Source organism: Oncorhynchus kisutch, linkage group LG18, assembly GCF_002021735.2.
Source record: "Oncorhynchus kisutch isolate 150728-3 linkage group LG18, Okis_V2, whole genome shotgun sequence".
Taxonomy (NCBI): Eukaryota; Metazoa; Chordata; class Actinopteri; order Salmoniformes; family Salmonidae; genus Oncorhynchus; species Oncorhynchus kisutch.
This window is the reverse complement of record NC_034191.2, coordinates 30521224-30533306: the sequence shown is the minus strand read 5'-3', so window position 1 is coordinate 30533306 and position 12083 is coordinate 30521224. Positions and strand designations below refer to the sequence as shown.

General features: G+C 43.4%; 1 protein-coding gene across 3 annotated transcripts in view; it reads left to right on the top strand.

Moving 5' to 3' along the window:
• LOC109875582 (Golgi SNAP receptor complex member 1) overlaps positions 1 to 9524 on the top strand; it is a 50314-nt gene extending 40790 nt beyond the window's left edge. For all 3 annotated transcript variants that reach the window (XM_020467936.2, XM_020467937.2, XM_020467938.2), the window contains 2 exons: positions 1583 to 1665; positions 8755 to 9524. In XM_020467936.2, the coding sequence (XP_020323525.1) occupies positions 1583 to 1665; positions 8755 to 8879 (208 nt within the window). In that variant the 3' untranslated portion in view covers positions 8880 to 9524. The remainder of the gene's footprint in view (positions 1 to 1582; positions 1666 to 8754) is intronic.
• The last annotated feature ends 2559 nt before the right edge of the window (positions 9525 to 12083 follow it).

Sequence of the window (12083 nt, the reverse complement as noted above, 5' to 3'; positions counted from 1 at the left end):
AAAAAAGCTGTTTATAACATAGCAGAAGTCTTACACGGTTGATATTGTAGGGTGGATCACCTCTCTTATTTAACCTATGTAAACTACCGTTAAAAAGTTTGGGGTCATTTTAGAAATGTCTTTTGTTTTTGAAAGATTTTTAATGGAATATCTACATAGGCGTACAAACGCCCATTATCAGCTACCATCACTCATGGCACGTTGTGTTAGCTAATCCAAGTTCATAATTTCAAAAGGCTAATTGATCATTAGAAAACCCTTTGCCATCATGTTAGCACAGCTGAACTTGTTCTGATTAACTTCTTATGGCTGGGGGGCAGTATTGAGTAGCTTGGATGAATAAGGTGCCCAGAGTAAACTGACTGCTACTAAGGCCCAGTTGCTAATATATGTATATTATTAGTAGATTTGGATAGAAAACACTCTGAAGTTTCTAAAACGGTTCGAATGATGTTTGTGAGTATAACAGAACCCATATGGCAGGCAAAAACCTGAGAAAAAATCCAACCAGGAAGTGGGAAATCTGAGGTTTGTAGTTTTTCAACTCATTGGCTATCGAATACAGTGTCTATGGGTTCATATTGCACTTCCTAAGGCTTCCACTAGATGTCAACAGTCTTTAGAACCTTGTTTCAGGCTTCTACAATGAAGGAGGAGGGAATGAGAGGTCTTTCAATCAGGTGTCTGCCATGAGCTGATAATGCTCACTCCAGTGAGAGGTAGCTCTGTTCCTTTTCATTTCTAAAGACAAAGGAATTCTCCAGTTGGAATATTATTAAAGATTTATCGTTTGACATGTTTCTACGGACTTTAATTGAACTTTTTGACTTTTCGTCTGAACCTAGTGATCGCGCCTCATGAAATTAGATTTGTGAACTAAATGCACAAACAACAAGAAGGTATTTGGACATAAATTATGGACTTTATCAAACAAAACAAACATTTATTGTGGAACTGGGATTCCTGGGAGTGCATTCTGATGATCAAAGGTAAGTTAATATTTATAATGCTATTTCTGACTTCTGTTGACTCCACGTGAACACGCATGACCAGCTCAGACCACTGACTCATTCAGCTCCCATTCCCCCCTCCTTCACAGTAGAAGCATCAAACAAGGTTCTAAAGACTGTTGACCTCTAGTGGAAGCCTTAGGAAGTGCAATTTGACCCATAGACACTATTCGATAGGCAATGAGTTGAAAAACTACAAACCTCAGATTTCCCACTTCCTCGTTGGATTTTTTCTCAGTTTTTACCTGCCTTATGAGCTCTGTTATACTCAGACATCATTCAAACTGTTTTAGAAACTTCAGAGTGTTTTCTATCCAAATCTACTAATAATATACATATATTAGCAACTGGGCCTGAGTAGCAGGCAGTTTACTCTGGGCACCTTATTCATCCAAAATACTCAATACTGTCCCTAGCCATAAGACGTTAACAATGTCTACACTGTATTTCTGATTAATTTGATATTTTAAGGGACAAAAAAATGGCTTTTTTTTTCAAAAACAAGGACATTTCTAAGTGACCCAAAACAGTTGAACAGTAGTGTATGTCACTGTCTTCTTCTCTCCCTGCAGTATTGCCATGGCGACCAAGGAGAACATGACATCCCAGAGAGGGCTATTGAAGTCCATACAAAGCAGAGTCAACACTCTGGCCAGTATCCTTTACAACACCAAGCAAACCTTATGCACATTTTTTGTCCTAGACTCTTTGTCTGGGAAGGCAACCCTATGTTCATGTCTGTGTGAGAGAGAACAAATTCACAAATATGCCATATTTTTCCTTTTAATCAGACAAGAACTTCTGGAGATGAACTTTTATTAGATCATAGTTGTCTTTTAAGGCCACATAGTAGACACTTTTATCCAAAGCAATTTACAGAAGTGAGTACATGTTATCTGATCCCTGCAAGAACTGAACCCACGACCTTGGCATTGTTAGCGCAACACTCTTACTCATTAGGCTTATTATTTTACTTTACTATTACCTCCTGTGAGCTGCAACCAGACACAATACAGCTATAGAGTCCCATAAACAATGAAAGCCAGAGTGCCTGTCGGTTCACATTACGCATCCTAACTGTTTGAAAGGCACACTGAGCATGTTTCAATTAGAATGCTTTATCTCAGTCTGAGGCCCCAGAGACATCCTCCAGTGGTCTTCAAACCTTTCCTGTTGAAAAGTGATATCCCAAGTATAAATACAGTAAAGTACATGCACTAAAGTGGTAAACAAAATGTTTTGAGCAAAATCTGTTATTTTTACACACAACTGCAAACTTGAAGGAGTATGGTATTCAATGAGTTGGTCTGATGTGAATTTGTGATGTCATCTGCCTCCCACCTTGCTTGAGGAACAATTGAGGAGAAAAAAAAAGAGGAAAGCCCCCTCCCCCCACCCCCCTACTTGTGCTATGTCATGACATACCTGGACCACCTATTGAGATGTGCCTTTTGTTAAGTAAATCAGGTGTTAAATGAGGTGAAAAGGAGACTGGAGCACCACTAATGGGTGCCTGATTATGTCTGGTCTCTTCTCTTTTCTCAGAGAGCATTGTTATCAGGCCTTCTGGCCGGCGATTCCATTGTTTCCGCACATGGGACACCAGCCTCTGGAGAAAGAAACTCTTATCTAAGGAAATATCTGAGCAATCTGGTCCATTTAACTGTGTGGGGGGAGATTTCACTGCTGCTAGGGTTTTCTGTGAACAACACCGTTCCTTCGGAAAGAATTCAGACCCCTTGACCATTTCCAAATTTTGTTACATTACAGCCTTAGATTTTTTTTGAATATACATTTTTTCCGTAAGTATTCAGACCCTTTGCTATGAGACATGTAATTGAGCTCAGGTGCATTCTGTTTACATTGATCATCCTTGAGATGTTTCTACAACTTGATCGGAGTCCACCTGTGGTAAATTCAATTGATTGGACATGATTTAGAAAGGCACACACCTGTCTATATAAGGTCCCACAGCTGACAGTGCATGTCAGAGCAAAAACCAAGCAATGAGGTTGAATTAATTGTAATTAGAGACAGGATTGTGTTGAGGCACAGATCTGGGGAAGGGTAGAAAATAAATGATGCAGCATTGAAGGTCCCAAAGGACACACTGGCCTGCATCCTTCTTAAATGGAAGAAGTTTGAAACTACTAGACTCTTCCTAGAATTGGTCGCCCGGCCAAACTGAGCAATCGGGGGAGAAGGGCCTTGGTCAGGGAGGTGACTGAGAACCCAGTAGTCACACTGACAGAGCTCCAGAGTTCCTCTGTGGTGATGGGAGAACCTTCCAGAAGGACAACCATCTCTGCAGCACTCCACCAATCAGGCCTTTATGGTAGAAGGGCCAGGTGGAAGCCACTCCTCAGTAAAAGGCACATGACAGCCCACTTGGAGTTTGCCAAAAGTCATCTAAAGGACTCTGACCATGAGAAACAAGATTCTCTGGTCTGCTGAAACCAAGATGAAACTCTTTGGCCTGAATGCCAAGCGTCACTTCTGGAGGAAACCTGGCACCATCCCTACGGTGAAGCATGGTGGTGGCAGAATCATGCTGTGGGGAGTCTGGATCGAGGCAAAGACGAATGGAGCAAAATATAGAGATCTTGATGAAGTCCTGAGCGCTCTGGAGAAGGTTCTCACTGGGGCGAAGGTACACCTTCCAACAGGACAATGACCCTAAACGCAGCCAAGACAATGCAGGAGTGGCTTCAGGACAAGTCTCTGAATGTCCTTGAGTGGCCCAGCCAGAGCCCAGACTTAACTTGATGGAACATCTCTGGGGAGACCTGCAGCAATGCTCCCCATTCAACCTGACAGAGCTCGAGAGGATCTGCAGAGAAGAATGGGAGAAACTCCCCAAATACAGGTGTGCCAAGCTTGTAGTGTCATAGCCAAGAAGACTCGAGGCTGTAATTGCTGCCAAATGTGCTTCAACAAATTACTAAGTAAAGGGTCTGAATAGTTTTTAGTTTTTATAAATTTGCAAAAATATACATTTTTGCTTTGTCATTATGCGGTATTGTGTGTGGGTTGACTATTTTAATACATTTTAGAATAAGGCTGTAACCTAAACAAAATGTGGAAAAAGTCCAGGGCTCTGAATACTTTCCGAAGGCAATGTATAGGATACTATTTCACTTTGCTGTCAAGAGATCAGTTGCCTTTCAGAGACAATTTCAGAACAGACAAAAATGTTGCAGATACAACAGAAAAGCAGGCAGTTTGGCATTTTTTGATTCTAATTCAGCAGTGCCAACCACCTCTTTTATTGCAAGTAATGTTCAGATAATAATTACATTGGAAATATAAACTGGGTGGTTCGAGCCCTGAATGCTGATCAAATCAAGTCACATACACGTGTTTAGCAAATGTTATTGCGGGTGTGGCGAAATGCTTGTGCATTTCACAACATATACCCAATATACACGCAAATCTAAGTAAGGAATGGATTAAGAATATACACTGCTCAAAAAAATAAAGGGAACACTTAAACAACACAATGTAACGCCAAGTCAATCACACTTCTGTGAGACAGGCCAGTACACCAGTACACCAGGAGACATGGAGGAGGCCGTAGGAGGGCAACAACCCAGCAGCAGGACCGCTACCTCCGCCTTTGTGCAAGGAGGAGCAGGAAGAGCACTGCCAGAGCCCTGCAAAAGGACCTCCAGCAGGCCACAAATGTGCATGTGTCTGCTCAAACGGTCAGAAACAGACTCCGAGGGTGGTATGAGGGCCCGACGTCCACAGGTGGGGGTTGTGCTTACAGCCCAACACCGTGCAGGACGTTTGGCAATTGCCAGAGAACACCAAGATTGGCAAATTCGCCACTGGCACCCTGTGCTCCTCACAGATGAAAGCAGGTTCACACTGAGCACATGTGACAGACGTGACAGAGTCTGGAGACGCCGTGGAGAACGTTCTGCTGCCTGCAACATCCTCCAGCATGACCGGTTTGGCGGTGGGTCAGTCATGGTGTGGGGTGGCATTTCTTTGGGGGGCCGCACAGCCCTCCATGTGCTCGCCAGAGGTAGCCTGACTGCCATTAGGTACCGATATGAGATCCTCAGACCCCTTGTGAGACCATATGCTGGTGCGGTTGGCCCCGGGTTCCTCCTAATGCAAGACAATGCTAGACCTCATGTTGCTGGAGTGTGTCAGCAGTTCCTGCAAGAGGAAGGCATTGATGCTATGGACTGGCCCGCCCGTTCTCCAGACCTGAATCCAATTGAGCACATCTGGGAGGACATCATGTCTCGCTTCATCCACCAACTCCACGTTGCACCACAGACTGTCCAGGAGTTGGCGGATGCTTTAGTCCAGGTCTGGGAGGAGATCCCTCAGGAGACCATCCGCCACCTCACCAGGAGCATGCCCAGTCGTTGTAGGGAGGTCATACAGGCACGTGGAGGCCACACACACTACTGAGCCTCATTTTGACTTGTTTTCAGGACATTGCATCAAAGTTGGATCAGCCTGTAGTGTGGTTTTCCACTTTAATTTTGAGTGTGACTCCAAATCCAGACCTCCATGGGTTGATAAATTTGATTTCCATTGATAATTTTTGTGATTTTGTTGTCAGCACATTCAACTATGTAAAGAAAAAAGTATTTACTAAGAATATTTCATTCATTCAGATCTAGGATGTGTTATTTTAGTGTTCCCTTTATTTTTTTGAACTGTGTATATACACATATGTCAGAGCAGCATTGGACTGAGACATAGTATAGAGTACAGTATATACATATGAGATGGGTGATGCAATATTTGCAAACAATTAAAGTGACTAAAATACAGTGTAATAGTATAGAGTACAGTTTACACATATGAGATGAGACATTTAAGATACGGAGACATTAAAGTGGCCAGTGATTCCTATTATATGTCTATAGGCCGCAACCTCTAATGTGCTAGTGATGGCTGTTTAGCAGTCTGATGGCCTTGAGATGGAAGATGTTTTTCAGTCTCGGTCCCAGCTTTGATGCACATGTACTGATCTCGCCTTTTGGATGATAGCTGGGTGAACAGGCAGTGGCTCGGGTGGTTGATGTCCTTGATGATCTTTTTGTCCTTGCTATGGCATCGGGTGCTGTAGGTGTCCTGGCGGGTGGGAAGTTTGCCCCCGTAATGCGTTGGGCAGACCGCACCACCCTCCTGGAGAGTTTTGCGGTTGTGGGCGTTGCAGTTGCAGTTGCCGTACCAGACAGTGATACAGCCCGACAGGATGCTCGCAATTGTGCATCTGTAAAAGTTTGAGGGTTTTAGGTGTTCTTTTTTAGCCTAACTTCTTTAGCCTCCTGAGGTTGAAGAGGCTCTGTTGTGCCTTTTTCACCACACTGTATGTGTGGGTGGTCCATTTGAGTTTGTCAGTGATGTGTACGCCAAGGAACTTGAAGCTTTCCACCTTCTCCATTGCGGTCCCATCAATGTGGATTGGGGGGGGGGGGGTGCTCCCTCTGCTGTTTCCTGAAGTCCACGGTCATCTCCTTAGTTTTGTTGATGTTGAGTGAGAGGTTGTTTTCCTGGCACCACCCTCCGAGCCCTCACCTCCTCCTTGTATGCCGTCTCATCATTGGTAATCAAGCCTACCACTGTTGTGTCGTCTGCAAACTTGATGATTGAGTTGGAGGCGTGCTTGGCCATGCAGTCATGGGTGAACAGGGAGTTCAGGAGGGGGCTGAGCACGCACCCTTATGGGGCCCCTGTGTTGAGGATCAGCAAAGAGGTGTTTCCTACCTTCACCACCTGCGGGCGACCCGTCAGTAAGTTCAGGACCCAGTTGTGCAGGACGGGGTTCAGACTGCTCTAATTACGTTGATAACCAGTTTATACAGTGCCTTGCGAAAGTATTTGGCCCCCTTGAACTTTGCGACCTTTTGCCACATTTCAGGCTTCAAACATAAAGATATAAAACTGTATTTTTTTGTGAAGAATTAACAAGTGGGACACAATCATGAAGTGGAACGACATTTTATTGGATATTTCAAACTTTTTTAACAAATCAAAAACTGAAAGATTGGGCGTGCAAAATTATTCAGCCCCTTTAGTTTCAGTGCAGCAAACTCTCTCCAGAAGTTCAGTGAGGATCTCTGAATGATCCAATGTTGACCTAAATTACTAATGATGATAAATACAATCCACCTGTGTGTAATCAAGTCTCCGTATAAATGCACCTGCACTGTGATAGTCTCAGAGGTCCGTTAAAAGCGCAGAGAGCATCATGAAGAACAAGGAACACACCAGGCAGGTCCGAGATACTGTTGTGAAGAAGTTTAAAGCCGGATTTGGATACAAAAAGATTTCCCAAGCTTTAAACATCCCAAGGAGCACTGTGCAAGCGATAATATTGAAATGGAAGGAGTATCAGACCACTGCAAATCTACCAAGACCTGGCCGTCCCTCTAAACTTTCAGCTCATACAAGGAGAAGACTGATCAGAGATGCAGCCAAGAGGCCCATGATCACTCTGGATGAACTGCAGAGATCTACAGCTGAGGTGGGAGACTGTCCATAGGACAACATTCAGTCGTATATTGCACAAATCTGGCCTTTATGGAAGAGTGGCAAGAAGAAAGCCATTTCTTAAAGATATCCATAAAAAGTGTTGTTTAAAGTTTGCCACAAGCCACCTGGGAGACACACAAAACATGTGGAAGAAGGTGCTCTGGTCAGATGAAACCAAAATTGAACTTTTTGGCAACAATGCAAAACGTTATGTTTGGCGTAAAAGCAACACAGCTCATCACCCTGAACACACCATCCCCACTGTCAAACGTGGTGGCAGCATCATGGTTTGGGCCTGCTTTTCCTTCAGCAGGGACCGGGAAGATGGTTAAAATTGATGGGAAGATGGATGGAGCCAAATACAGGACCATTCTGGAAGAACCTGATCGAGTCTGCAAAAGACCTGAGACTGGGACGGAGATTTGTCTTCCAACAAGACAATGATCCAAAACATAAAGCAAAATCTACAATGGAATGGTTCAAAAATAAACATATCCAGGTGTTAGAATGGCCAAGTCAAAGTCCAGACCTGAATCCAATCGAGAATCTGTGCAAAGAACTGAAAACTGCTGCTCACAAATGCTCTCCATCCAACCTCACTGAGCTCGAGCTGTTTTGCAAGGAGGAATGGGAAGAAATTTCAGTCTCTCGATGTGCAAAACTGATAGAGACATACCCCAAGCGACTTACAGCTGTAATCGCAGCAAAAGGTGGCGCTACAAAGTATTAACTTAAGGGGGCTGAATAATTTTGCACGCCCAATTTTTCAGTTTTTGATTTGTTAAAAAAGTTTTCAATATCCAATAAATGTCGTTCCACTTCATGATTGTGTCCCACTTGTTGTTGATTCTTCACAAAAAAATACAGTTTTATCTTTGTTTGAAGCCTGAAATGTGGCAAAAGGTCGCAAAGTTCAAGGGGGCCGAATACTTTCGCAAGGCACTGTAATAGCAATAAGGCACCTCAGGGGGTTGTGATATATGGCCAATATACCACTGCTAAGGGCTGTATCCAGGCACTCAGCGACTTGTTGTCTAAGAACAGCCCTTAGCTGTGGTATATTGGCCATATATCATACCTCCTCGGGTCTTATTGCTTGAATATACCCCGGCTGTCAGCCAATCAGCATTCAGGGCTCGAACCACCCAGTTTATATTTACAATGTAATGATTATTTGAACAGTACTTGTAATAAGAGGTGGTTGGCACTTGTTTCTGTTTGCCTTAACTTCCTCCTCCAGATCGTTTCCCAGCCATCAACAACCTCGTCCAGCGACTCAACCTGCGGAAGAGACGAGACTCCCTAATCCTGGGCGGAGTCATCGGCGTTTGCACCATCCTTCTGCTGCTCTACGCCTTCCACTGATGACGAACAGACCGGTCGAACAATCGTTACTCTGCGTTTGTAACATAGGAATCAGAACTCTGGAGAATGGGCTTTAGTGATTGGAGGCTACTGGACAGACAGACACCCTCTTGGCCCAATCGGTTAACAGGATTGATCGAAGGCAGCATGGACTACCTGATTTTGTATTTAGCAGTGGGAGGGAAGGAGGAGAAGGATATGTGAGATGGAGCAGCACCTTTTTCTATTTTTTTCTTTTTTATCAAAAGTTTGCTGTTCAACGCTGGTTAAGCGAACAGAGACCAAATGTACTGATATGACTAGATTTGAAAGAATTATATATATATATATATTTATTATTTCAAATATATTAGTACCTTGAGATAGGCAAAAGTCATATGACTTTTGCCTATCTCAAGGTAATAATATATTTGAAATAATTATATATTAAAGAAAATTAAACACTTGCTTTAAGGAGTTTAATGCTCTGAAGACAGTCCCTCTCTTTCGTTTCCACCGTCTGTCTGTTGATTTCTGTGATGGAAGGATTTTTAGTTGAATGGTCCTTTTTCGTGATGGGATATTCAGGAGGTTCGTATTCATCATGGGCTGTACATTGCATTATTAATAAATTATTCATTTACAGTATGTGATACTAGGCACTTATTTTATTTGTCTATTTTTTTTTACTTCAACATGTATTCATAAATTGTATTTTTCATTGAAGACCATTGATGGAACTCCAGTGCTGCAAGTACAGTTATTCTTTAAACAAAGGCCACATACAGGTGTATGGTTAAACTGAAAGTCTCAGACTTCTTTCATTACGTGTTTCCTTCAACTCACAACCTCTACATCAGGGCTGCCCAACCATTTTCCTGGAGATCTACTGTCCTGTGGGTTTTAGTCCAACCCTAATTTAACACACCTGATTCTACTAATTAGCTGCGCAACAAGACCTTTAACTAGCTGAATCTGATATGCTGAATTAGGGTTGGACTGAAAACCTACAGATCTCCAGGAAGAGGGCAGCCTTGGGCTACATTCTAAGATTAATCTATTTAGCTTAATATGCCACTTAGCAGACATTTATCTACAGTACAGTGAGCGCATGCATACTTTTTTCATGTGTATGTGCTCCCCTGTGGTGATGGAACCCACAACCTTGGTGTTGCTAGCACCATGCTTTCACCAACTGAGCCACACAAGATCACTTGAAATCCAGAGATCTGGAAGAGTGATCAGCATTCAGGCCTCTGTCCTTCTTCATGATCTAGGATCGTAATACTGCTAAGGCCTACCTTGAGATAGGCAAAAGTCAACAAACTTTAGGTCATACATTGATGTCAACTGAACATTTCCCCCAGCTCTAGACTGAATAATTGCTTATTCAACTAACATTTAACATCACTAATATGAACGTTGATTTGAAAGAAGTTTAGTTTCTTTCGCTTGAAATTGTCAGTGGCATTTTAAGTGGTTTTAGTAGAAGTGGCTGGAGATGTTACAGTGAACAAAGCTGCAGCAGCTAGATTACTGTTGGAGGAATGAGGTGCTCTCACATTAATTCACTCTGACAGTCTGAGTCACCCGCACACACTCCCTCAGACCTCTGTTTTGTAAAACTGTGTGCACCTGCCTGCTTGTGAGCATGTGTGTGCCGTGACAGCCACACTGCAGGGGAGATGTTACTGCAGTCTGTGGGGGGTGACGGCTTCCCCCCAGGACTCTACAGGAACCTGTCATGTCTCCCCTGTCATCTCCATAGTCAATTACTGAGTTTTAAATGAATTACCTTGTCTTTCTGTCTCTGTTTTACATCTCACCATTTATCATCTGGTAACTAGACAAGGATGTTTTAGTCTTAGTTGACTGTGAAATATTGAAGTTTGTTATATTTGTATAGCTAGCTACATGAAGTGGGATTATCGAACCATTCCAAGCATACCAATTTTCTCCCTTTTCATGTGATGTCACTCCTTTTCCTTTCATTCTTTATCTCTATTTTCAGGTTTCTTCTCTGAGGGTAAATGAGGACTATTTTGGCACCTGAGTGCAGTACTGCTATTGGTCTATAACTGGTTCAACAAACATCCTTACAGTAAACACAGCTAGCCTACTCTGCTGCTACAGTATAGAGTCTGCATATTTCATATCATTTTGTCTGGTTTGAAGATCACTGGAGCAGAACTAAGTATTGTGTACTTTCACTGTGACTCAAGTTCCTCCACAAAGAAGTATAAAGTGAGTTTAAAAGGCTGATTCTAGCACAGCTCACAGATGCAGCTCACATGAGGGTGTCTAATGACGTGTAGAACCACAAACAAGTAAAGGTGGCGTCACCAAAAAACACGACTATTTGAGAAATCAAGCAAACATTTTGTTTTTGTGGGTCCATAGACCTTTCAAGCACACTTGACTTGCGAGGCTCGTTCTATTTATGGGTTCATCCCATTTTTCAGAGCAACAGGATAAACCAAGGGGCTACTGCTGTAGCTAAAGAGATCCAATCTTATTCTTTAATAATCAATCAAAAAGATTACTAAAAATGTTCATTCTTAGAATAGTTAGTGTATATGCTAACATGAGGGTTTAGCTCCACAGCTTTCCCTGTTCTAGTGTTCCAGACGGGAACATTCACTTTGATCATTGTCAGTGAAGCTACTGCTGCTTTACTCCAGATGCCACTTTAAAAGGCAGGTTGTCTGACCCCTTACACCCCCTCTCTCACACTACCCCTTACACCCCCTCTCTCACACTACCCCTTACACCCCCTCTCTCACACTACCCCTTACACCCCCTCTCTCACACTACCCTTTACACCCCCTCTCTCACACTACCCTTTACACCCCCTCTCTCACACTACGCCTTACACCCCCTCTCACACTACCCTTTACACCCCCTCTCTCACACTACCCCCTTACACCCCCTCTCTCACACTACCCTTTACACCCCCTCTCTCACACTACCCTTTACACCCCCTCTCTCACACTACCCCTTACACCCCCTCTCTCACACTACCCCTTACACCCCCTCTCTCACACTACCCCTTACACCCCCTCTCTCACACTACCCTTTACACCCCCTCTCTCACACTACCCCTTACACCCCCTCTCTCACACTACCCCTTACACCCCCCCTCTCACACTACCCCTTACACCCCCTCTCACACTACCCTTTACACCCCCTCTCTCACACTACCCCTTACACCCCCTCTCACACTAC